This window comes from Anguilla rostrata, chromosome 13 (genome assembly GCF_018555375.3).
Source record: "Anguilla rostrata isolate EN2019 chromosome 13, ASM1855537v3, whole genome shotgun sequence".
NCBI lineage: Eukaryota > Metazoa > Chordata > Actinopteri > Anguilliformes > Anguillidae > Anguilla > Anguilla rostrata.
The window spans coordinates 20332901-20358925 of NC_057945.1; the positions used below are offsets into that span (position 1 = coordinate 20332901).

The window sequence follows — 26025 nt, forward strand, 5'->3', positions numbered from 1 at the left end:
CTTTTGATCAATGTTACGCTCCTGGCCTGATTTTTAACTGTGGGAACAGGCATGCAGTTCATACATTTATAATGTATTGCTGTTAGCGTCTAGTTTTTAGAAGATACTGTCCTGTTGGCCTGTCCACTGGCAGCAGGGAAAAGTTTTGAGACCAAACTGTGCTGTTCACAGGCCAGAGACTTCTGCAACATCAGGTAAATATGACAAACATCTCAATCTCTGTGATCCAGGATCTCCATGGCCAGACCTTTTCTCAAGAACACGCGATACACTGCCTATGCATGTTTGGAGAAGCATATGGAGGGGACCTGCACATGTAATAATTGCTTGTTGGGCTCTGGTCACTTACAGGACCTAACTGTGGAGTGAAACAAGCATGCATAGTAATAAAACTGGACTCTGAAGCTTCAGAAAACATTTTCCTTTATTAACCTTAATATAAGAGCACGTGCTCTATATTTCATAAATTACTCCAATTTTGAATTTTCTGTATAGCATTAAAGAAAGTGATTCAGTGCATTGTCAAACCAACACAAGTAGTGTGATCAAATAAATAACTACGATACATACATAACAATTATAAATACCATCCCAAGTACAGCTAAAAAGATGACGACACATTTGATTCAACTGACAGGTAAACAGGCTTCTAAGAAACTAAGGACTGTGACCAGTGTAGAGGGTTTAAATTCTGATGAGAACAAAAAGATCCATGCACATTGAATATTTTGAAAAAAATTTTAAGAACAAGCTAAGCTTTCGGTCAGTGGACCTCTCGTCATAGCTTTACAAAGAGTTTAAATTTTGCACATCAAGTTCAAGAGCTTGGACATGCATCACAGTTCAGGTGTGTCAAAATGCACTACGACCAAGGCTGTGATCATGTATCAAATGGCTAAAACAGGCACAAAGGAGACAAAACTTCAGCATTACTTTCGGAAACAGCATCCACATGAAAACAAGAGAAAGATCTAAGAATGCAGTGCAACTGGGGTGCTTTTTTTGTATGGGGGGGCTGCAGTTCAGATGGCAATGGCCCAGTTAGGAGGCAATTTTGCACATCACTACAAAAGGGTACACAGCCCAAATGGAGGCGATTCATGCAAAGCTCCCCACAGGAGGTATAGTACATATATTTTGTTAAAGGATTTATAAGACACCAACTTGAAATGGAAAACAGAGGATGAGATTACCATGGCCATTATTATTATTATTATTATTATTTATAGTTGCATAAACTCAAACCCACCTGTCTCCTGAACTATACTGTGCATCTCAGGCAGGTCAAAGACAGGGAATTTTTAGGGGCAAAGCTCCCAACATATCCCTCTATGTCCTCATGTTCCTTCATTGTGCATAAGTATATGTATGTGTGTGTGTGTGTGCGTGCATGCTTGCGTGTGTGTGCATCTGCATGTGCATGCATGTGCAAGGTTTGCACGTGAAAGGCGGACATCGTATTCCTCACTCCATGCAGACCCCTGAGCATAGCCATAAGTTAAACACATAACCCAGAAAACAACACTAGCGAAGAGAAAAAGAAAGTGCAGTACAGTTCCTTTGGTAAATGTGAATCAGGAGAAGAGGTGCACTAATGTCATTCATAAAGCCTGCCATGGACGAAGCTGGGACACTTGATACAAACTTGATACATCAGTAATGGGCCTCCAGTCTGCAATACCATTGCTCCCAGGGGTATGTGCATGCATTGTGTGTTTCACAGTGGTTCTAAGTGGGAAGAAAATTCCAACACTGCTAAAACAAACCCCTTTAGTACAGGCAGGGAAAGAGGCAACAGGAAAGGGGGTTTGGGAACATTTAGGGGGAGGTGCTATATTAGGGAGAGGTACTTCATATCCTGCTTTATCGGGTTTGGTGAGGTTTGGGTGGGGGTGTGCTGTTTTTGGGGGAAGTGCCACAGGTCCTGGTGTAGGGTACTGGGGTAATTTAGGAGGTTAGGAGGAGGAGCTACATTAGGCAGAGGGACATGGTACAAGGTTCTGGTGGGGCACGTTGAGGGGAGGTGCACATTGGGCACATTGAGGGGGAGGTGCTATAGATCCTGGTGGAGGTGGTTGTGTTGGGCAGAGTCCTGCTCGGTATTGTGGGTCTCTGAACGCTGCTGCTGGGACACCAGCTGCTGGTACCGAACCTGGCGCTGGTAGTCCGGGTCCACGTTGATCCAGTTGTTGGCGATCCACTTGGTGCCACGGGTGACCACACAGCCACCATGCAGGGAGTACTCATCCTGCTCACCAACCCAACCTGAGAAACACACACACACACACGATCAGTGACAGCACAAATCAGGATTTCCTGCAAACATAGTTTTGGTGGGGTGCGGGGACTAGCACTGGGACGATAACAGATAGAGAAGGGATAAGAGAGTATATATTAGGTACTAAACCCCCAACCGCACAGAGGGCTTGAGAGTGGGCCGCCCTCCAGGCTGCAGCACATGCCTCGCCTGCTCATATTAATAAAGAGAATATGCACTTCTGTTTCCCCTTGTTTGTGAGACCGGATAGATTATGCTAAAGTAATGTAACATAATGTAATTAACATTTTTTTTCCAAGGTAAAAACGTGATCATTAATAAGTTGAGAACGTTTTAAAAATGGTTTAATAAGTGGGACATTTGTAATGCGGTGCTGAGGCTTAGAAAGTACGTGCCGTTCTGCAAGTGCCCTTCAAGCCCTGCCCACCAGTGCCCAGGTGCAACCTACCTTTGCCGTCAGACAGGTAGTTGTACCAGAAGACCGCTGTGCCCTTGGCCGGCTGCACCCTCAGGTTGCCCTTGTCACAGTGTTTTCGTGTGTCCAGAAGGTCCACATCATTCTGGATCAGAGACTGAAATAAAACAAAAAAAATCACAAATTTTAAAATGAATTCACTGTAACAACAATTACAAGAATGCATCACATCTACAGACACACACACACACACATATACAGACATTAGAGACAGATATGCATGCACGCATGCACACACACGCACACACAGACACACACACCGCACCACTTCCTCATATGTCCTGTTGTCAGCCACAGGAAAGGTGGTTTCTCCGCCCCCCTCCACAGAATTCAGGTAGAACAGCACTGTGATGTACCTGCATAAACAAAACGCGTCCTTATAGTAGAACATAGACACACACACAAATCTGCACTCAAACACAAACATGGATGCAAAGACACACAGACGGGCGCACACACGCACACACACACACACACACACACACACAGTAATGGGTGGTGTTCTCTCACCGACAGGAGGTCTCAAAGGGGGTTGAGTGGTTGGCTGCCAGACGGGTGTGGGTGCAGGCAGTTTCGGGATACACCGGGCCACTGTCATGGTGGGCATGGTAATGACCCCCCTGTTCGTAGCGCACCACCTGCAGGGGCTCACTCAGGTCCACTATGGAGGACGGCAATCGGGTCAGACGCGTGACCCTGGGGTCGGGGGTGAGAAGAAAGAGAGAATGGGAGGCAGATGTTTGGGATGAAAAGCAAAACATGGGCATTCTGGAGTGGGGACCGGGGCTGACCTCTTCCTGAGTGTCTGCAGAACGTGGTGTGCCCCCTCGCCCTGGTACAGCCATGTGTGCCTGCTGTTCCTCACCAGCTGGCTCTTCTTCACCCCACGCTGCTGCAGAAACCGCTGGAAAGCATTACTGCTCAGCCGTTTAAACTCCTCCAGGCTAAGGAAGCCTGCACACAAACACACACATTATGCACAACACACACACACAGACACACATACACAGACATTATACACACTAACACACACATTATATACACCCACAAACACACACAGACATTATACACACTAAACACACAAACAAAACCACACACATTAAACACAATAACACACACACACAGACACAAACAAACACACATACACGTGAATGCATGCACATGCATACACACACACACACACACACACACACAGGTTCTCACCATCGCCATCTGGGTCTGCCTGGAGCCCTGCGTATATCTCTCTCAGGCTCTCTGGAGTAAGCCAGATCCCGTCCCGCACACGTGAATGGGTCAGAATCTAGAAAAAGCCAGACCCACAGCACTAGGATCATTCCCTAGTCGTAACAAACTGCAACCTACTGCTCTGCTTCAGAACTCCACAAACAAACATAACCTCCTTGTTCAACACACCCCCGTCACTGGATCTGTGTCTGTCATCCACCCCATTAGACACCTTTCCAATACACCTTTCACACCAAAGCAACGACCCGGGTAAAACCCGTGTTAGCCTTTGGTATGAAAGAGTCAGCGAGCTTTGTCCGACCTGTGTCTGCGACCCCTGCTCATGATCTGGATTTACATGGGTTCGACACGGCTTGGCTTCAATTTAAAGGGGTTACTCTATGCAGCACAGTCAGCTGACCGACCCTTGAACTTGTTATGCGTTTTACTGGCCCAAATTTCCAGAATCGTGTGTGAAAGGGGTATAAACAGCAAACCACCATCCTTAATAACCCTCCCTCCTAGCACTAACAACCCCCCACCTCTTGTAGCTGCAGTTGACCATCTTGGTTGAGGTCCAACAGGTTGAAGATTTCCTCTGGACTGAGGTCCAGCTGCTTGGTCAACTCCTCCTGGTCCTCAGGCACCATTACCTGGCTCTCCGTCAGGCCCTTCAGCTGAGCCAGCTGCACCACCACACTGCACTCCTCTTCTGATAGGAAGCCTGGGATCTCTACAAGTAAACACAGTACCAGCATATGAAACCATTACACTTTACCGTTCACAGACACACACAACACCATTACACAAGAATATCATGCGTATGCACGCACGCATTCGCACACACAAACACACACATCACAATTGCAAAGGAACACTATACTGTATCTTGTAAAAGAGGCTCTTGCTGCAGGTTCTTTTTTTTTTTTTTTTTAATCTTACATCTGCCCTCTTTTTCAGGGGGTTACTAACCTCACGGTCCCATCATCTATCTGTTAATACACACACAGTGTGTGGAGCGGGGAGGAATTCCTCAGTGGGCCACATTTGTTTTGGGAAAGTCCTGTGACTGCGGCCTGTGGTGGACTAATCTGTGACTACAATATCCCTTGCACACTGACAGTACCAGTACTGCCTCCACCACTACTCAACACTCATTTGGCCTGGGTGGGTGAGTAACATATGCTTGACACTTTGATGGGGATGTAGGACAGAGGCAAGTAAAATCCTGAATCAAATGACAACAGTGGGAATGATAAAACCACTCTCACCAAAAAGCAGAGGCTTCAAGCTCAGAGTCCGCATCTCATGGACTTTGTTCGGCACCAGAGACACTTTTTGGATGTGTCCAACCTGTACTCAAACATTTCAATTAGCAATTTAGTTAATTGCTATTTGCATGGACCCCAGCATTAGTTCAAGACAACCATTTGGCATTTTCAGAACCAATGTAATATGAGTACGCATGAGTTTCTTAAATCTGAAAAAAACAGCGAGATTGACAGTATATAATGTATCCCAGAAAATACACATCTGCATCACCCTTATTCCCTCAATCCGCGGAAGGTGCAGAGTCCGGCTGTATCCGGGGTCTGGAAACGGAGAAATGGGGGATGGATGTGAATGGTGATTGCTGCTCCCGCTCCTTGTGCTGGTTGTGGCTCCCGGACCGTTGTTGTAGTGCACATACAGCAGTAGGGCGATTACGTTAATTATGTAAACATGGAAAAAAACCATAACAACCATGAAGTAAGAGCGAGAACAAACACTACTCTTCTGCAGCGGGTGACGCTCTCTGGACAAGGTTGGGAGGGAAGGCGATGTATCCTCCTCCGGGACATCTTTCTGAGGTTCCATCATCGTTGTCATGATACGTATTTATTTTGGTCTAGATATTTGGATTATATCGAGTTAGTCGATGTAGCTTCGTTTCCCGTGCTGTCATCAAACAATGCGGCAAAGGTGGAAATAGCGAATAAAATGGGCTTAACTCGCTAACTACCACTAGCTAGCAACCCATGTTGGCTCATTTTCCTGCAAGCTAAACTGGCAGCTTGTAATGTAAGCCAACTGCCAAAATTAATAGATAAAGAGTTAGTCTAGCAATTAATAATAATAGTTAGCTGGTATCTTCCTCAGCTAACGCCAGCAAACAATATATGTTCGGACAGGGTGTTATTTTATTATCTTTGATTTATCTATCAAGCTGATTTGATATTACCCTCGCTAATCAACAATGTGGATTGCTGAACGAAACGGCACATGTTGCCTTGTTAAACTAGCCGGCGCATTTTTATTTCATTTCTGTAACGTTAATAAATCATCCTAGTTCTTAGGCATCTAGCTACCTAAGTAACCAAGACATGAGAGCTAGTATACGCTGTCATACACAAACTCCCCCCATTCGGTAGAGCGTTCGCGATGCTTTTGGCTTCCATAGACGAAGCACATATGCAGCAAACACGATAACGTTAACAGAACAGCCAGAAAGATAACAAGCTAGCTAAGATCTGTAGACATCGAATTATTGTTATTGTTTGCGTAGCGATTTGAGCTGTCAGTATCCTGTGCATCACAAAAACTCAGCACAAGTGGTCAAGCTACTCACGTTAGCTTTCCTATATACAAGCGTTTCCTCCCGAGAAGATGGATTTGATCTCAAAATGACAGAATAAACGGATGATCATTTTACTCCATCACTAGTCTCGCCGCAGCTTACTTGTTTAAGCATGTAAGACGCCATTGCCCCAACAACTGCAGCATCTCGCACCCCGATGACTTCGTTTCTAGTGAGATATTTTGAAACAATTGTGTTTATGCATGTCTGCCCCCTGGTGGTAAATATCCATGTTTCCCTATAAATGTTTATAGCAGTGGTATTCAAAACACGGTCCTGGGTAAAACCCGAAAGTAAGTTCGCTTTTTTGAGTCATGGGTTCCCTTGTCAGATTTCCAATGCATTTTTCCCATAGGGATTTTGTTTTTTTGAGCCCATTAACATTACCACCGTGGATTTCTAAGTTATTTGCTTTTAAAAAGTAAGTTGTTAACAAGTTGTTATATTGAAACTACAACAATTGTCGCTTTCTGGCAACCGTCACTGGTTTCCATACTATTTTTTTAAGTCTCTGACACTAGCCCGCCTGCACGTGACGACCGTTGTAGTTTCAACCATTGTTATCGTCATCGCCCCACGCCAAGCGTTGTGGGAGGAAGTTTCCCATTCATTTTTGCCATGGACTTTTAAAATATTGCCAGTTTATTACATTTGAAAGTACTAACCATGGCACTAACCTGTTCCACGACTCCAGAATACTCGCTTGATAACAAAGTGTCAATCAATATTTGTATACAGTATATGGTATCAACTCACTCAAGAATAACTGCTATTTGTTGAAAAAAATGTGTAGGCACCGTAAGGGCTTGCAGACAAAGAACTACAAATCTGCTTCACCAAGACGACAGAGAATGCCAAGATGGCAGCGTGGCAGGACGATGTGAGTCTTTGCGCTGTCAGGTAGGCTAATTGAAGATATGTAGTAAAAAAACTATTTTGAACAAAAAAAAAAAATGTTTTTAGAACAAAAACTTCAAAAACCAATAACCAACTGAACTGAGAATAAAAAACAAACGGTTAAAAACCACGGCGAAAGAAATGGCCGCCACTAGCGTGAAGGCTAGCAAAAACAAAAAACAAAAAACAAAAAAAAACAAACATCGGAGCTAGTCTAGTAGCGTAGACTCAAATCCCATTTTAAAAGCCTTTCAAGACCTCTCCACCAAACATGATGTTAATTCTGAGTTTTCATTTGAGAAAATCTGTTGAGAAAGCGACAGAATCAGACTCTGAATCAACATCGCCAACAATTTAAGGTTAACCAACTTGTCGTTGATATCAGTGATCAGAAAGACAAAGGGACCCATCTGGAGAACATTGTTGGAAAGCTAAAAGCAGAAAACAAAACTTCGAAAGTTAGGTTTGATGGTACTCAGACTCAGATACAGCCGGAGGTGGTCACTTAAGTTACATGGATTTTAAGGAAGACGACGGGAACATCAGAAGTGTCATTACCAACATCGCGAGGAAGGTGGCGCCAAAGATTTGCGAGAAACTGACCAAGGTCGTCAATATCGTACGTCGCCTTGGTCCACAGAGGAAGGATTGGTTTCTTTCTCGGTTATTGTGCTGTTTTCAATGAGCCTCTACCAAAACACAGTCTGGAGAGGGAGAGAGTCCAGGTATCTCCGTAATAACTATATATCCAGTTCACTGAGACTCAGTCAGTCCCCTGATGACGAAGGTGCTAGAGTGAAACTGTGGTCATGGGTTAAGAAAGCAAGGGAAGAAACTTCAAAGAACGTCATGGTATGGGGGCTCTGCCATGATCAATGGACAGATAATTGGAGAACTGGCATTTCTTACAGAAAACATTAACTTTGAATAACGCAGTCGTATGCTCCCATTTTGTCCGTCGGAGAATAAGTCTTGACTTACTCATTATTAGCTATGGGTTATTGCTATTGTTTTACTACTAGCCTACTTCTTATTTAGGTAAGTTACATTTAAGGCAAATCTATTTTCAGACTTTTTTACTGTTTTATAAAGATAAAGCATTCTAGGAACATGAAAGACATTAAACTTTTGAGCAGGCGTCATTTTCTGACATTAGAATCTTTTACTATAGAGGAACAATTGGAAATGACTAACTTTCAAATTGAGCTTGATCAAATGCAGTTAGATTTTGCAAAGGGAGCCTTTGTTAGGTCTATAGCCAAATATAAGTTACTTTTCCGCTCTTGAGAAAAGATATTACATTTTTTCAACCGATAAGCCTACTTAATAACATTGCATGCAGCCACTGTCCTACAATTTTTTTTTCACAATTTTGTTTATTAGCTTTCCAGTTTTTGAGATGTTGCTCATGTTCAAAATTTCAGTCTTGTGAGTAGCACTAACGGTGCATTGCTGCATTAATGACACAAAAAGTGTCATTCAAAGATGGATGGACAAAAGAATACAAGAGAAGGAAATGCTCAGCTACCTTTATTGACTGATGGCTTACATGAGAACAGTTCACAAGAAGTTCATATTGTATGAGTGCTTGTTACTGCGTCTCGTGTAGGTTTATCCCTCACTCGTGGACGTCCTTCACCTTAAAATAAATTGAAAAGCAGTTAGAATGTATGATCATTATCAAAACTTTGATGATTGACCAATTCATTTCTAAATCTTAGTCTTACTATAAAATATGCATGTTGGTTTTGTACTGTACATTTAACAGTCTATGACTACATATTTACAGTAACATGTAACCTTTATTTACGTACAAACAGTTTGTATTAAAAAATTTGTTACAGAAAGTACCTTGCCAATGTCACGGCTCTTGGCTCTCAGCTTGTTGACCTGGGACTCAGCAATGTCGGCACGCTCCTGAGCTTCCTCCATCTCATGCTGCACCTTCCTGTACCTGGACAGGTGAGTGTTGGCTTGTTCCTCCTGTAAGAGAGCCCATTATTTACTCAAAGAATTATTACCATTACATGAATAGAACTTCTGCTCTTCTGTTTCTGAAAAGAACACCTATTCAGAATGGGAGAATTAGTTATATTAGGTTTGGTAAGGCTATTGTGGGAATTGGCTCATTACTCTTGGGGGGGTCCCCTAAAAATCATTGTAAGATATTGAGTGTGTCTCTTGCTGATGGTAGGTTGGGTTAGGTGCACAGACTTCAGGAATATAATGTTTGAAATATAGCTATTCTTTTAAGACTTGTTTGCTATCAGTGTCATCTTCTAATAAATAGGAATACACAGGGGATTGTGTTCTTGAGCCCTTACACTCAATGGTACAATCTTATAAGACATTTTAGCAAAAGATGATTGAAGTAGTTTTTGCTGAAGGTGTCTTTGGACTAATGACTAATAAATGGGATGAATAAATTTAATAATTAATTAATTATTAATTATTATAATTTAATAATTATCATTTTTTTTAATTTAACTAGCTTATTAGATAGGTGAACATGGCTGACACACAACTGGTTCTATGAAAGAAACATATTTAGTTAGTAGGAGACTCATAGCACCAAATGCAGTATTCAAGATGCACTGGCAAATTTGTTCCCTAGAAAATGCTAAATCAGCCAATTGAGCCCTGATTATTTCTATCCAAGCAGCTTGTTGAATTAATATCTTGACGTTGATGCCAATTCTGTTCCACCTAATGGGGTTGCCTGCCAAGATTTGTTCTCATATGGATGGTTTTGATATGAAATATGACATTGATACGCCATTAAATTAGTAAAGCATTCGACTTACAGATTCCTCGGACTGCCTCTTGTAGGCCTTCACTTTCAGCTGCAGCTTGTCCACCAGGTCCTGCAGTCTGTGGACATTCTTCTTGTCCTCCTCAGTCTGCAGAGGTTAAAGCAGATTCATAAGAGGTACCATACATGGTTGTTGTCTTGTCCACTGTTTTTGGTAAAGATGTATAAAACCTTACCTGGTAGGTGAGCTCCTTGACTCTCCTCTCATATTTTCGGACACCTTTGATGGCTTCGGCTGCACGTCTCTGTTCGCTGTCAACTTCACCTTCCAGTTCACGCACCTCGATTAGAAAAAAAAAAGAACATGATTATTATGTAAATATTATTAAAAAAGAAATGCAGCTGAATCATTGACAAACATGGGCGGCAGTGTGGCACAGTGGGTAAGGAACTGGGCTTGTAACCGAAAGGTCATAGGTTTGATTCCTGGGACACTGCCGTTGTACCCTTGAGCAATGCACTTAGCCTGCTTTGCGTCAGTATATATCCAACTGTATAAATGGATAAATAAATGCTATGTAAGTCGCTCTGGATAAGAGCGTCGGCTAAATGCCTGTAATGTAATGTAAGGTAATGTCAGAACAGTCATCAAGACAATATTGATTTTAAAAATTACTTTTCAAAGGTTTATAGATACAGTAATCAATGCTATTAGGTTGCACATTAAAAATGAGTCTCGTTTTACCTGAAGGCATCTGGAATGATTTTCTATAATAACCATATGGATTAATGTTGTTTTGATTGCAAGTGACTCACTCTTATATTTATAATAATATTTCCGTAGAGCTGTGCTAATGCTCTGTATGGTTTGACATGATTTTATTTATGCTTTCCCCTCATTTTCTCCCTAATATGGAATGCCCTGGTGTTTGTGTGTGTGCGTGTGCATGCGTGAGTGTGAGCATGTGTGTGTTTGTGTTTGTGTGTGTATCTGCTCATTGCTGCAGCCTTTGCCATTGAGTCTGTAGCAATGAGAAATTAAGTAGTGCTTGCACAGACATGACTCTGAGGATGATGCCTCGTGCGTTTAAAGGCTGATTCTGACCATGTTTTGTATCAGCTGAGTGCATTTATAGTAAAAATGCAATAAATGTATTTTTAAATGATGTTTGTGCCATTATCCAATGGATGATTTTGGTGCATTCATTTAATCTACAAATATTCCTTATTGCATATCTCAATCGGTTACCCTTGCTTCCAGTTTCTGGAGCTGTTTCTTTCCGCCCTTCATGGCCAGACTCTCAGCCTCATCCAGACGGTGCTGCAGGTCCTTGACTGTAATATCCAGGTTCTTCTTCATCCTCTCCAGATGAGCGCTGGTGTCCTGCTCCTTCTTCAGCTCTTCTGCCATCATGGCAGCCTGCAATTTTACACAGTTTTTTTTCATGCAGTTTTTTCTATTAAAAATAATTTTCTGAGGGCAAGACTGATGATATAATTCTTTTTGGCAACCAAAGCTCACAAAAGAGTAGGTGTAAGCCAGCGGTCCAGTGGAGTTTTACAGTACAGGCCCCATGTGGATACTACTATTATATCATTGTGCAGAGGGATGTACCTTAGCTGTTAAGAGAAAAATCCAGCTGTATGATTTACAGAAGAGCTTTAGCTTTATTATTTGCTCTGGATAAAATGGAAAAAATGAAGTAATGTAATGCACGTAAACCTGGTATGAGTATAACTCACATCTGTGATGGCCTTCTTGGCTTTCTCCTCAGCATTTCTTGCTTCCTGAATGGTGTCATCCACTTCACCTTGAATCTGAACAAGGTCAGCTTCCAGCTTCTTCTTGGTGTTGATAAGGCTGGTATTCTAAACAAAATTGGATATTTCTAGGTTGGCATGTGGATGTGATGTAATTCACCCTGTATTTTTGTACCAGGTCTGATAAACTCACTGACTCACCTGGGTGTGCAGCAGTCCCACACGCTCGCTTGCATCGATCAGCTCCTGCTCGGCCACTTTGCGGCCTCTCTCTGTTTGCTCCAGAGCAGCCCTCAGTTCTTCAATCTCAGCCAGCATCAGGTTGTTCCTGCGCTCCACCATAGCAACCTGTTCCTTCATCTCCTCCTGTCCTCTGATCGCATCATCAAGGTGCAGTTGGGCATCCTGACGCAGAGATTGATTAAATTAGTTATGTATAAAAGCCTGAACATGTTGGAGCTCAGCCCTGTCAACATATATTCTAGAAACATACCTTGAGCTGTCCTTGGACATTCCTCAGTTGCTTCTGAGCTTCAGCTGCCTGGCGGTTTGAATGGCTCAGCTGAATCTCCATCTCATTCAGGTCTCCCTCCATCTTCTTCTTGACTCTCAGAGCGTCGTTCCTGCTTCTCACCTCAGCATCAAGAGTTGTCTGCATGGACTCAATCACCCTCTGGCTGTTCCTTTTGATCTGCTCTATTTCCTCATCTTTCTCTGCCAGCTTCCTGTCAATTTCACCCTTGACCTGATTGAGCTCAAGCTGGATCCGGAGAATCTTGGACTCTTCATGCTCCAGTGTTGCCTGTAAAATTAATTTAGACAGTAATATGAATTGTGCTAAATACAAACTCTCTGGTTAACTTTGTCTAAATGTACAAATTTCATTTGAATGAAAGTACACAAAAAATGTCTGTTAATTCATAGATCACTAGTAGCTAACTAGAAAATGCACATAATTATTTTTTGTGTATTGAATTTGTATAAGTATTTGTACCTCTGCTTCTTCTAGGGCAGCTTGAATTTCAGCTTTCTCACTCTCTGCAGTCTTCTTGGCCTTTTCCAGCTCATGAATGGTCTTTCCAGTTTCTGCAATCTGTTCTGTCAGGTCCGAAATCTCCTCTGCAGGGACACATTCAAAAATGATTTGATACTAATGATGACAATAATCAATATAGAACATTTCATCAATCCATCACATCACTGTTTGCATCATTAGCAATTAGTGCTTTTGGTTGTTGATCATATGTAGATTGCAGATTTATTTTCAGTTTGTCACAACAACAGTGCTTTATTCCCAATTGTTTACACTGGCTGTACATACGCTGCAAGTTCTTGTTCTCTCTCTTCAGTGTCTCTAGTTGGTCCAGAGCTTCTTCATATGAGTTCTTCATCTTGAAGAGCTCAGTGCTGAGAGAACGGGCCTCTTTCTGAGCGGCCTCCAGCTCTGCCTGGCCTTCCTCATGCTTCTGCTTCCATTCTGCCAAAACCTGGACACGATAAAACAAAGCCATTAATACCACTTGTAGCTGGCCTTCATTTTAACAACTGATAGTGACCTACCACACAGTTGTTAGTGACCCTAGCTTTGGTGATTTACCTTGTCAAAGTTCCTTTGTTTCTTGTCAAGGCTGGCAGCCTGGGCATTTGCCCTCTCCACATCAATCATGAGATCCTCCACTTCACCCTGCAGTCTCTGCTTGGTCTTCTCCAGAGAGGCACACTTGGAGTTCACAGCCTCAATGGACTCCTCCGCCTCCTGCAGACGCTGTGCAAGCTTTTTCCTGTAGGGAGTGGGGATTTCATTTGTTTTGCAAGACTCTTTGTGACTGTGTGTTATGCAGTGGTTCTACAATGAAATGGTACAAAAGTGTTTAGTTACTTGGCCTCCTCCAGTTCCTCAGTGCGCTGGATGGCATCAGTTTCATATTTGGCTCTCCACTGAGCCACCTCACTGTTGGCCTTGGACATTCCACGCTGCAGCTCAGACTTGGCCTCCTGCTCCTCCTCGTACTGCTCCCTCAGCAGGTCACAGTCATGACGGGCTGACTGTAAACTATGGGCCAGGGCATTCTTGGCCTTATTTCAGAAGTTGGAAATGAATTAATGCAATTAGTTCTGCTGCTTCTGTTCTGTGGAGCTGTTAGGCTCTTCACACTATTTCACAACCATTAAATATTTTTTGAAGGTTTATTGTGAAAGCTTGTTAGATGATTCAAGAAAGATGTGGGAACTTTGTGTCTAATGTGAGGTTTAATTTTGGAAAATAAAGCTTCTCAAAGGGTTCGATTTAATTTGTGTAAATGTCTGATTCTGCATCATCATTTTAAAAAATTGAGCAGCCCATCATCAATTCATAACTTAGACATATTGACGGCAGTTGTAAATCAGATACATTATCTTTTGTTGCAATCCCTAGTTTGTTTGTGGAATTAGGTGCTTAGAAAGATGACATGATGTTTTAGCCAGTTACCTTGACTTCCTCTTCAATGTGCCTCTTGAGCTCCTCAATCTGCTGTATGTAGGCTTGTTTGCTTCTTGTCAGTTGGGAAACAAGAGCTTCTTTCTCCTCTAACTGGCGACTCAATTCACCTGAGGAAACCAAAGTATTGAGTAACTCCATCATATTTTTCAACATGAAATTATTTAATCTGAAATGTCTGGTTATGTACCATTTTCAGTAGAAAGTCTTGCTTTATGTGCACTTATGTCGTTCAGCTGGCGTACATGCTCATCATTCTTGGATTTGAGTTCACTCAGTTGGTCTTCTAGGGTACGGCATATTTTCTCAAGGTTGCTCTGTTGGAAAAAAGTTTGTTTAGAGTTCATCAGGTTTGGTGTTCACAAAAAGCCATTTGCTTCCAAAGTAATGCAAACCTTCTGTGTACCTTTGATTTGGCAACAGCCTCCATGTTACTGGAGAGGTCGTCAATCTCCATTTTGTATTCACTCTTCTCCTTCTCCAGTTTCTGCTTGACGCGCTGAAGGTTGTCGATTTGTTCTCCCAGCTCTGCCACACTGTCGGCCTGCTTCTTGCGGAGAGCAGCAGCAGTGGCTTCATGCTGCAGGGTGGACTCTTCAAGATCACGGCGCATCTTCTGGAACTCAGCTTCACGCTTCTTGTTCATCTCAATCTGAGCAGCAGTTGCCCCACCTGCTTCTTCGAGCCTTTCACTGATTTCCTCAAGTTCCCTGGAGAGATCAGCCCTCTGCTTCTCAACCTTGGCTCGTGCAGCACGCTCAGCCTCTATTTCTTCCTCCAGCTCCTCTATACGAGCCTATGGTACACAACAGTGTTGGTTTAGGACATACATCCCACTTTTATCAGCTGTAGTTTGTGGAATTTTGAGGCTTTGATGTATACCTGGAGTTCTTTAATCTTTTTCTGAAGCTGAACACCCAAAGTTTGTTCATCCTCAATCTTGCCGAGGAGCTGGCTCATCTCAAAGTCCTTCCTGTGGAAAATACACAATAAGCATTTAGATTTTTTTTGTTGCAGGTTTATCATTACATTTGCTATCATTGCATTTATCTGAATCATCTCTTACTTCTTGATCTTTTCGTCTGACTGCTGCTTGTCATTCTCCAGGTCCATTATGGATTCCTGTGCCAGTTTCAGATCACCTTCAAGCTTTCTCTTGGCTCTCTCAAGGTCCATGCGAAGCTTCTTCTCCTGTTCCAGAGAGCCTTCCAACTATTGTAGGGAATAAATATTAAATATTGTTTTGTTAAAAATTAAATGGAACGAATATGGCCTAGACAATGTTTTTTTCTGTTGATAATTGAAAATATTTTGGTTCTTGTTTTGGCTTTTGTTCCAGAGGTGTTCCATTTTTATCAAGATGCTTCATGTTATACTCACATCATCTACTTGCTGCTCGAGCTTGGTCTTTGCTTTGGTCAGAGTGTTGACTTTGTCCTCCTCTGCTTGGAGATCATCCAGGGTCTGCTGGTGTGCCTCTTGGAGGGCTTTCTTCTCCTTGGACAACTTGGCAATGGTCTCGTCCTGAGAGGCCATCTCTTCAGTCAGGTTTTTCACCTAAATAAATTAAATTCCACCATGTTAGGGAGATGTCAGTTCCCTGGGAAAATGTGCATACTCTATTGATGAAATGTAAACCTTGTTTTCTGTGGCATGTTTCTCCTTCTCCACTTTTGCCAAGGTGAGCTCCAAGTCATCAATGTCTTTCTTCAGCTCAGAGCATTCGTCTTCCAGTTTCCTCTTCTTGGCAGTGAGCTCAGCATTGCATTCTTCCTCATCCTCCAGTCTCTCATTTGTCTCTTTGAGTTTTGCTTCAAGCTGGATCTTTGCTTTGATGAGGCCCTCACATCTTTCCTCAGCATCAGAGAGGCCTTCAGCTTCCTTGAATGATTGAATACAAAATTGAATTAAACATTTCATTAGGAAGAGATGAAACTATGATATTGATTTAATATTGTTAAGGCATGTTAAGTAGACTAATTTCTTATTCAATTATTTTGATCTCAAGGCAAACTTACAGATGCAACAGCCAACTGTAGGTCATTCTTTTCCTGCAGCAGAGAGACCATTTTCTCCTCAAGCTCCTTCTTCTTGGCTAATGCCTTTGCCAGATCCTCTTTACACTTGGCAAACTCTTCCTTCATGTTGGCCATTTCCTTCTCAGCTTCAGCACTCCTGAGAAGTGGCTTGATCTTGAAGTAGACCTTCATCCATGGCCAGTGTTTCACATTCATGAATGAGCGGATGTTGTATTGGATGGAGTAAATGGACTCTCTGTGTAAGACGTGATCATAGTGAAAAATGATTGGGAAATGACAAATTGCTAAGTTACTGCAGATACTAATATAGCTCTGGACAAAAATAGACACCTCATCAAATTTTCAGTTTTACAGTTTATGGGTACATGTCTATGTAAACTATAACTTGATATTCTTTCATTAACTATTGACCACATTTGATTTTAATTACAAAGATATTGTCTTTCGGAACATTTATTTGTGGAGAATGACAACAAATCAAAATACAAGAAATACACACTGTTGTTGGATAATGCAAACTAAACAAATTTATACCCATTAATAAATACTTAAAATGTCAATGTCTTCACATTGAAGTTAACCTCACAAGGATTCAACAATATTTGGTGGAATAACCCTGATTCTTCTTCAAAAAATATGTGGTTTGTCTCTTGTTTTTCCAGAGCTGTATTTCAGTGTTAACATAAATTCATGTAGTACTGCACACTTACACTGGAACAGTGTCTTTACATGTTACATGTTTGCTGCATAGTAACACATACCTCCTTTCCATCATTTTGGCAAACTCTCTTCTCATGATGAAGCCACGACAGAGGGCTTGAGTCATGGTCACAAGTATTGCTAGTTTGTCATCTCGCATCTCCTCCAGGAGACCCAGCAAACCAGCTTTGAAGAACACCTGGAGGAAATATTGTAAATATTCAGTGTAAGACATAATAAGACATAACATGACCTGCATGGCCCATGCATCACAGATAAATATGATGGTAGAACACAGGGTTTTTTAACATTATGTAACATGTAACATAACATTTTTTTATTTCAAACCTTACTTCAGTGGATTTTTAGAGTTACATGAAATAATATTTTAAGCTCAAGAACCAATTATCATTCAGAGAAATGCAGTCCCTCTATGGAGCTATTGGCCACAGTCACCACTGCCATGGTGGGAATTTTTTCCGTGGCACTTTGTTGTACGTCGCTCTGGATAAGAGCGTCTGCCAAATGCCTGTAATGTAATGTAACATCCACGCCCCACTGTGTGGAGCCTTAACCTAATGAGCCATCCAGCAGTCCATGTTAAATTATCATTTCCAGAAATAGTATTGGTACCCGAGGAGTCTCCTACCTTGGTGTGGCCAAACTTGTACTGGGTGTGGTCCACATCAATGGACCCCAGGAGCTTCTCAGAAGCTTTCTTGTTGTCAATGAACTGTCCCTCAGGGATGACACTGGCGTTCAGTACTTTGTATCTAAAAGAAAAGACAACCCTTTTTAATGGAAAACATTGCTATGAAGTGTCCTGCCTTGATAGCCAGTCCTGGATTATTGCGAACAATTACGATTATGAGCATTTATTCACTTTTCAGATGCATTCATTGAGCTGATTTTAAATGTTCACCTTCAGCATTACAAATGTATTTACTGCCTCTTTGTTTCATGGAATTGTTGAAGTGACACACCAAATTAAATGCGCAGCAGTGACCTATGACTTGAACGTACATTTTTATCTTCTCACAGGGCCAGTGACACTGAAATCCATATGCAAGTATATTAAATTGCTTAAAGAGATGCATAATTTACCTCTGCTTGAAGTCACCATAGAGGATTCTGCTGGGGAAACCCTTTCTGCAGATTCTGATACCTTCCAGCACACCATTACACCTCAGCTGGTGGATAACCAAGAAGTTCTCCATGAGACCTAGAAAACAAGAAAACATTAAAAATGTTCTGAAATCTTAATAAGATGTACAAAAAACAATGTAAATGCTGGATAGTGTACCTGAATACAGTTTATTTTCTGCCCCAGGAATTTTAACTAGTTCACAAGTTGAGTTGATGTGATTCAATTCCGGTTGTTTGTACATTTAAATTATGGGAATAGCTTTAAATACAGTTTTTTACCTGGTGTCTTTGTTTCATTAGGAATCAAGCATCGCACAAAGTGAGGATGAGTGCTCCTCAGGTTGGTCATCAGCTTGCCCAAGTTCTCCTGTGGGATGTGAGGAGGCATTATAATGGAATTTAGAAGAAACTATATGGTGATATCTGTTAATTGTCTGGTATTTGTATTAATATTTAAAGTAGTGTTATGATTGAAAAGAGTGACACGGTTTAATTTAATGACAATAGCAGGGGTTGAGTAGAAAGGTATGTCTGGAAGAGGTAGCAGTAAGAAGGATGATCTCTAGGCAAAACAAACACATTTCACACACTGGAGGATTCCCTTTCAATAACTGATCATTGTGCTTGCAGATAAAATAGGGAATCAACAACCATATTATGTATAAGTTTAGTACTGTGCTAGGTCAGCAATGCTGTATGTTCCAATACTTGTCTTTTTTTAAATGCTTTTCCCTCCTTTTTCTGCTCAATTTAGAATGGCCTATCATATTTTATCATTGGTCTTTGCCACAACCTCTGCTTTTGATTCGGGAAAGCACAGACAAGTACATGCTCTCTTCTATTGTGTCATGTCAGTCACAGCTTCTTACACAAACACAAAAGGCAATTTACGTAGACATGGGTCAGAGGAAAACAAAGTTGCCACTGGCATGGTCTGGATTCATCACTTAAAAGGATGAGCCACTGAGCAGCAACTGTCAGCAAATCTTGAATAGCAGCACAGTTTCATTTGTATTCGAGTTAATACATTACCCTGAACATAGCAGACACAGTCTGGAAGGAGCCACCCTTCTTCTTGCCTGCCTTTTTGCTACCACCTTTTGCATCTGTTTTTACATGAGAAATTACACACTGGCATCAGAGTCAAAGCAATTCATTTTAAATCTATTTTTAACGAAAAATTCATTTTCAGTTACCTGCTTGAAAACAAATTTTAATTAGGAACTATGAATTCTGTTTTTGCATGGTAATTTCTTTTCAAAACTACAAGTACAATACAAGTGACTTTCCAATCTTCCCAATAGGTCTATAATGATAAACTTCTGTTAAATTGTATCTGGGTACAAAGAAGACTATTACAGTAATATAAATCAGCACCGCCATACCATCTGCAGCACCGTGGGATGCATACAGGTGGGCCAGCAGCTTCATTGAAGACTTCTGGTACAGCTGCACCACAGAGTCGTTCAGGGGGTCCTTGTTCTTGTCCAGCCAGCCAGCGATGTTGTAGTCGACAGTGCCAGCGTAGTGCACCAGGGCGAAGTGGGCCTCAGCCTTGCCTTTGGCAGGTTTGGGTTTTTGGAAAGCAGCGGTTTTACCCATATGTTGGTCATAGAGCTTGTTTTTGAAGGTTGTGTCTGAAGCCTTGGGGAACATACACTCCTCTTCAAGGATGGAGAAGATGCCCATTGGCTGGTGGAGGCAGAATATTTTCCATGAAAAGACATTAGGAGTAATTGGACATGTTATTGTCTATTGATAATAAAGGGCATCTCACTTACCTTCTCAATAAGCTCAATGCAGGCAGCCAAGTCCATACCGAAATCAATGAACTCCCATTCAATTCCCTCTTTCTTGTACTCCTCTTGTTCCAGCACAAACATGTGGTGGTTGAAAAACTGTTGCAGTTTCTCATTGGTGAAGTTGATACACAGCTGCTCCAAGGTGTTGAACTAAAATTTCAGGAAGATACAAACTGCTATAAAAATCTGATACCCTCACATAGTTAAAATGATCTTTCATGTAATTGGATTTGTGATTATATCACAGGACACCTCCACTCACATCAAAGATTTCAAATCCGGCAATATCCAAGACTCCAATGAAGTAATTTCTTTGTTGCTTTGTGTCCAACATCTCATTGATGCGAACAACCATCCATAAGAACATTTTCTCGTAGACAGATTTGCAGAGAGCCATAACATTGTTATGGACCTATTAATATAAAAAGAAAGGTCTTAACTGCCTTGTCAGAATATTTGTATTTGTTCTGTACATTTAAGCATTCCCTGAACAATTCTGGTTAACTTAATATACAATTAAATATATAATTATATAGGGTATTATAATATTAGAGTATTACACAAATTTAGATCCCTTACCTGTGGCACAGTTTGTCCCTTGGTCACAAACTCATTTCCGACCTTCACTCTGGGGTAACACAGGGCTTTCAAAAGGTCAGCTGAGTTCAGGCCCATGAGGTAAGAAATTTTATCTGCCACTGAAATGTAGAGAATCAAAGTTTGAACCAGAATCTTAAAATGAAAGACTGTTTGTATGCTCTCAAAAATAAAAAACTTCCCCGGGCAAACCATTGAATAATCATCATAGCTGTATCGTAGTGTACACTTACCCTCGGTGCCGTCAGGTTCAGCCTGCTCCTCGCGCTGCTTTTGCTTAAATTTCATGTTCCCATGATGCATACAAGCACCAGTCAGCTTGTAGATGCCCAGCTTCTCATCAGCAGTGAAGCCCAAGATATCAATGGCCGTCTACAATAAAATCAAAAATGTTTGTCAGTATTTATGTGGGATTCATGATTTTATACAGTACACTATGGGGCGACATAGCTCAGGAGGTAAGAGCGGTTGTCTGGCAATCGGAGGGTTGCCGGTTCGATCCCCGCCCTGGGCATGTCGTAGTGTCCCTGAGCAAAACACCTAACCCCTACTGCTCTGGTGAATGCGAGGCATCAATTGCAAAGCGCTTTGGATAAAAGCGCTATATAAATGCAGTCCATTTACCATTTACATTAAGATTGTGCACACACTGTTTCATAATCAAAATGCCAAAGAGTTCTGAGACTGGATTTAATCAACACTGTCCTATATGTTTTACCCTACAATGCAAGTGTCATGAGTTTTTTTTTTTTAATAACAGTTTGGTTAACATTCACAAAGTTTATGAATAAAAAACACTTCCATTCAATTTTAAGACAATATTCAAGACAAATAATGAGGGAATTCAGATCTTGATTAGCAGTTAGTGATGGAACATTTGGATTTTTAGCAGTTGAATGCAGCATCATTTATGTTATACATGTATCCATTTAAGAGGAAAGCAAAATTAAAATCATCAGTTAGAATTTACAACAACCTTCTTTCGCTACCCTTCCATGGTATTCATGTTTCTAGACAATAATTTTCTGTAAAATTTGGCTAAATGTAATTTTTATTTTTGGCAAAAGTCCAAGAAAGGGCAAGAATGAATGTATAAGGGGTGTGACCATCTGCTGACCAGTCAAGCTGTAGGGAAGTCAAGGTAAATGAGTGAAGTTCTGTATGGTAACCCCACTGCTTCACCAATACATGTGCAAAGCAGTACTTTTTGTGATTGGTTAGAGAAGAAAAAATCACTTACATCTGTGGCTATGAACTCCTCCACATCATCGATACTTTTGACTGCGATTTCTCCTTGGCTGATCATATGGTAGTCATATGGATTGGTGGTAATGAGAAGACCCTCTGTAAGACACAATAATCAGTTATACAGACTTTTCTGAAAACTTCAAATGGTATTCACAGAATGAATCTAGTGATTTCATACCTATCAGTTCGGGCTTGTGGCCTGTCATGAGCTGGTAGAAGATGTGGTAGCTGCGTTCAGCTGACAGCTGGAATGTTACTCTTGACTTTTCCAGCAGATCTGTGGCAATAAAATAACATTTTCATTTTAAAAAAGTTTTTAGACTTGATAAACTGAGACAGAGTATCAGGTAGACTTACATGTTTCAATATCAGCAGAAGCCAGTTTTCCTGTTGTACCAAAGTGGATTCTGATGAACTTTCCCTAAACAATTAACAACATTAAATGGGATTAAATAGTTCCTTATTTTAGCACCGTTAATGTAGATAAATTAGAATTTAAAATAAAACTACAAACTTACAAAACGGGAGGAGTTGTCATTCCTCACAGTCTTGGCATTGCCATAAGCCTCCAGCAGGGGGTTCGCTGCAATGATTTGATCCTCCAGTGATCCCTACAGTAGACATCAGACACTTCAGAAATGTGCTACCGCAGATAAAGTTCCCAAGATATTTGCTCATTTTTAGAGACTCTTGCTGACCTGAATTTTTCCAGCTGCTGCTTCTGTTTTCTTTGGTCCAGCCACTGCGATCGTCGCAAAGTACTGAATGACACGCTTTGTGTTCACAGTCTTCCCTGCACCAGATTCTCCACTGTGGATAAACACAGAGAACACTTCATTTGATATTTAAAAACCCATTTAATTCTGTTTAAGTTTGAAAATTTAAATGGTTTTACCCGAGAAAAATACTTGAAAATTTTCATTACAAAAATAGTGTATTTTCATTTGATTTGTATTTGGCTGTTTGTGAACTGTGTTTATGAAAATATATGAGGTACATACGTAATGAGGATGGACTGGTTCTCACGATCTACGAAAGAATGAGTGGAAATATGATATATTACACATATCATATTTCAATGCCCATGTAGAATTTCACATTTAACAATGATACTGATAAAATATTTCCATTCCTATCCATTTCACCTGCACTGGGTAAAGCAAGACAGATTTTACACGTGATTGAAGCTATTTTGAACTCCAATCTTTTGCTTTGGGTGCCAATAAATGTTTGCCATTCCTGACTCTCCCTTCCCATATTCAATTAACGAGTCTTGCAGCACCCACATTGTGTGTTTCTAACAAGTTTTGTTTCTAAGCCTCCTTCTTTATTCCTTTTGTACTGGGTTGATTGTATAATTTCTTCAACCAAGAACACTGAGGCAGGTATGGCACCATAATGGATAATGTGTATGACTGGTCTCCATGAAATCTTTTGTTGAATTTGCTGGAATGGAGTTTTTGACTGGAATTTGCTGGAATATTTATTGCTTTGTGGCATTTCTGTTGCCTTAAAACTGTACATACTATTGTATGCCGGTATTGTAGAGTAACCTGAACATCTTGTCCAAGAAGATACACTTACCTGTGAGCATGAACTGATAGGCATTGTCAGAGATGGAGAAGATGTGGGGTGGGGCCTCAACTCTTTTTTTGCCCCTGTATGCTCCCACAACAACAGAATCGTATACTGGGAGCCACTTGTAGGGATTCACAGTGACGCAGAACAGCCCAGAGTAGGTCTAAAACAGTGAAGCATACATTACATGCTTGGAGACATTCATTTATTTTCAATTTCACATGCATTAAAGGGTTTTAGAGGAAAACTCACGTAGATCATCCATGCTGCATAACGCTCTTTGAGGTTATACAGCACAGTAGGCTCGTTGAGGTGGGTCATCATGGCCATGTCCTCAATCTTGTCAAACTTGGGAGGATTCATTGGGTGGATGTCATCCTCCTTCACTGTTAATTTTTGCTACAGAAAATGAAAATGAAAGTGGTGGGTTGGTTGTATTTTTATTTGAGGGATGATAGTTCCATAATTCTGTTACGTGGTTATAAGCTACTTCTGAATAACAGAAGGTTTGTACTCAGGAAGATGAACTCTTCACAAGATCTGACTCTGATTTTATCATGGTCATCCCACTGTGCATATAATCCACCAACATCCTTGTAACATAGTTGGGTTAGCTAGCTAGCTTGCTGAAATCTGATGCTGCAAAGGTGATTATGTCACATGAAAATGGCTGGTCATGCCAACCAATAATCTTTAACCACTGCGTGCCTGGCAAAATCATTACTACAGTAGCCATTTTTGTTAATGGGACACAGCGTTTGTGCCTGCATGCGTTCCAACTGCATGCATACACAAAATAAATAAAAGATTTATGAATTAGGGAATAAATAAACACTTATTCTGATTTTATTTACTTTTGTATTTTTTCCATTTATTGCTATATATTAATTTATAAATTTCTAATTTAGGCATTTCTCCATATTGGGAGCTTTAGCTGTACTTACTTTCCCATCCAGAGTTTCAACGGTGGCTTTGCCCCCTTCTCTGCTAATGAGTTTCCCTTTGAGGTACATCTCCTTGGGCTCAGCCACAAAGTAGGCCGTTTTGGCATCAAAGGGTGTGTTCTGGGCCTCGATTCTCTCCCTCTCAGGCTTCCGGAGGTAAACGGCCGCCGGGCCAAAGACCTCCATCTCCGCATCGGTACTCATGATGGCGCTTTACTGAGGAGAAATAAAGGAAATATCAGCTTGAAGGTTTTATTCCTTTATGACTGTTGCAGCAAGTTATATTTAGACATACCTCCTTCAATGCCAGGAGAGAAAGGTGGTAGTTGGTGGTCTTTGAATGCTGAAAAAAAGAAGTTTAGCATTAATTAGCATTAATGTAAATTAAGCTGTTTGCTGAGTTTTTTTTAGGGGAAACATTACAGAGGCAACTGTTTCTTGACATATTCAATGACAAGTTGATACCCTTAAGTCTTTTTGTGCAATTCTCAGTGTAAATTAGATGAAATAACCATATATTTTATATTTATAGTAGTTGGGTTTATGGCATTTCTCTTTGACAAACATGGAATTCATGTATGTTGCAGCATTTTTATTTTCTCTTATTTATGTATTTCAGTTAACATGATTAAATTTTACACAATAATCCCTTTGGGCTTCAAGCATTGTAAATCTGGAAGCTGTTCCAACATTACAGTAAATCGCACTCACCTTACTGGGTGCCAGGCTGTCCCTGGGGGTATGAGGGTGACATCTTTTATAGAGAGAGATTTGTCCTCACTCAGCAGAACTGATCCCTATTTGGTCATGTATTTTTACCCTCTTATAAGCTACCAAGCGCCTGTAGCAGTAGCAGTGATATTATTTTTATCTTCTGTTAAATCATTGGAATTTTTAAATTAAAATAATAGGGGCTTCATAATGAACTGCTGAGGAACTTGATTGGGCAGAAACTAGGATGTATAAAAGAATTACTTGAATATATATTTGATCTTTTGTACAATATTTGATGGAAATTCTTCGTTCAAAAGTGTCACCATATCTTTGTGGACACACAGCTCTATAATTAACGTGACATGTTAATATTTCATTCATGACTTTTTAATTGGTCAAATGTATCTTTTTATTATAGTGAAACAATCATATAATTGTTCATAAATGTTAATAATTTTTCATATGTAGTTTTATGGCATTATTAAAGGTTAACTCTGATCCTTTCAGATCGAACTAATGTGCTTTTTCATGGCCCAGGCATCAAGAAAGGGGAAGCCTAGTGTTGCTGTGCAGAGATAAATTAAGCTTATATAATCAATTAAGTTTTTAATAATACTGGGAGTGACTGGTTATTCCCACAACATTTACAAATAATGACACCTCACTGCACTAAAGATCAACAAGATTTTAGTGTGTTACTGAACACACAAACCAAAAGTATTTGCTTTAAATGCTTTGTTATCAGTGAATTTATTTATGACTTATAATCCTGGTA

At 40.8% G+C, this 26025-nt stretch overlaps 2 protein-coding genes across 5 annotated transcripts; both read right to left on the bottom strand.

Moving 5' to 3' along the window:
• Window positions 1–406: 406 nt before the first annotated feature.
• p4htmb (prolyl 4-hydroxylase, transmembrane b) lies at window positions 407–6816 on the bottom strand. 4 transcript variants are annotated; one of them, XM_064304486.1, is made up of 11 exons: window positions 6697–6816; window positions 5750–5865; window positions 5520–5628; window positions 5249–5330; window positions 4520–4710; window positions 3957–4053; window positions 3545–3707; window positions 3264–3449; window positions 3019–3109; window positions 2727–2850; window positions 407–2265 (listed from the first exon to the last, which is right to left on the bottom strand). In XM_064304486.1, exons 1-11 carry the CDS (start codon window positions 6718–6720, stop codon window positions 2054–2056), a joined length of 1395 nt encoding a protein of 464 aa, XP_064160556.1. In that variant the 5' UTR covers window positions 6721–6816; the 3' UTR covers window positions 407–2053. The 4 variants fall into 4 exon arrangements, with proteins under 4 accessions (XP_064160556.1, XP_064160555.1, XP_064160557.1 ...); XM_064304485.1 differs by having other exon boundaries at window positions 5520–5865; window positions 6586–6810; XM_064304487.1 differs by having other exon boundaries at window positions 5520–5569; window positions 5750–6808.
• Window positions 6817–9004: 2188 nt separating this feature from the next.
• On the bottom strand, window positions 9005–25272 carry LOC135237368 (myosin heavy chain, fast skeletal muscle-like). The gene is made up of 41 exons (XM_064304481.1): window positions 25248–25272; window positions 24832–24879; window positions 24537–24752; window positions 23845–23991; window positions 23599–23755; window positions 23016–23043; window positions 22713–22824; window positions 22533–22625; window positions 22372–22435; window positions 22193–22291; window positions 22007–22110; window positions 21000–21138; window positions 20749–20867; window positions 20432–20581; window positions 20149–20319; window positions 19753–20059; window positions 19400–19473; window positions 18647–18734; window positions 18326–18443; window positions 17871–17994; window positions 17284–17420; window positions 16502–16757; window positions 16122–16364; window positions 15864–16040; window positions 15550–15695; window positions 15366–15456; window positions 14890–15279; window positions 14674–14800; window positions 14475–14593; window positions 13884–14080; window positions 13602–13785; window positions 13326–13491; window positions 12999–13123; window positions 12498–12806; window positions 12206–12409; window positions 11987–12112; window positions 11493–11663; window positions 10480–10584; window positions 10296–10391; window positions 9343–9474; window positions 9005–9130 (listed from the first exon to the last, which is right to left on the bottom strand). Exons 3-41 carry the CDS (start codon window positions 24738–24740, stop codon window positions 9110–9112), a joined length of 5820 nt encoding a protein of 1939 aa, XP_064160551.1. The 5' UTR covers window positions 24741–24752; window positions 24832–24879; window positions 25248–25272; the 3' UTR covers window positions 9005–9109.
• Between the last annotated feature and the right edge of the window lie 753 nt (window positions 25273–26025).

What these genes read in the sequence shown, in the direction of transcription:
- p4htmb (XM_064304485.1), bottom strand. Translation starts at nt 5,846, where the DNA reads ATGACAACGATGATGGAACCTCAGAAAGATGTCCCGGAGGAGGATACA. An exon ending in GTCAACTGCAGCTACAAGAG is followed by an intron (nt 4,054 to 4,519) that starts GTGGGGGGTTGT and finishes GGCTTTTTCTAG; the next exon opens with ATTCTGACCCATTCACGTGT. An exon ending in GGCAGACCCAGATGGCGATG is followed by an intron (nt 3,708 to 3,956) that starts GTGAGAACCTGT and finishes GTTTGTGTGCAG; the next exon opens with GCTTCCTTAGCCTGGAGGAG.
- LOC135237368 (XM_064304481.1), bottom strand. Translation starts at nt 24,740, where the DNA reads ATGAGTACCGATGCGGAGATGGAGGTCTTTGGCCCGGCGGCCGTTTAC. An exon ending in AACCAGTCCATCCTCATTAC is followed by an intron (nt 22,825 to 23,015) that starts GTATGTACCTCA and finishes GTTTATCCACAG; the next exon opens with TGGAGAATCTGGTGCAGGGA. An exon ending in TGAACCTGACGGCACCGAGG is followed by an intron (nt 20,868 to 20,999) that starts GTAAGTGTACAC and finishes TCTACATTTCAG; the next exon opens with TGGCAGATAAAATTTCTTAC.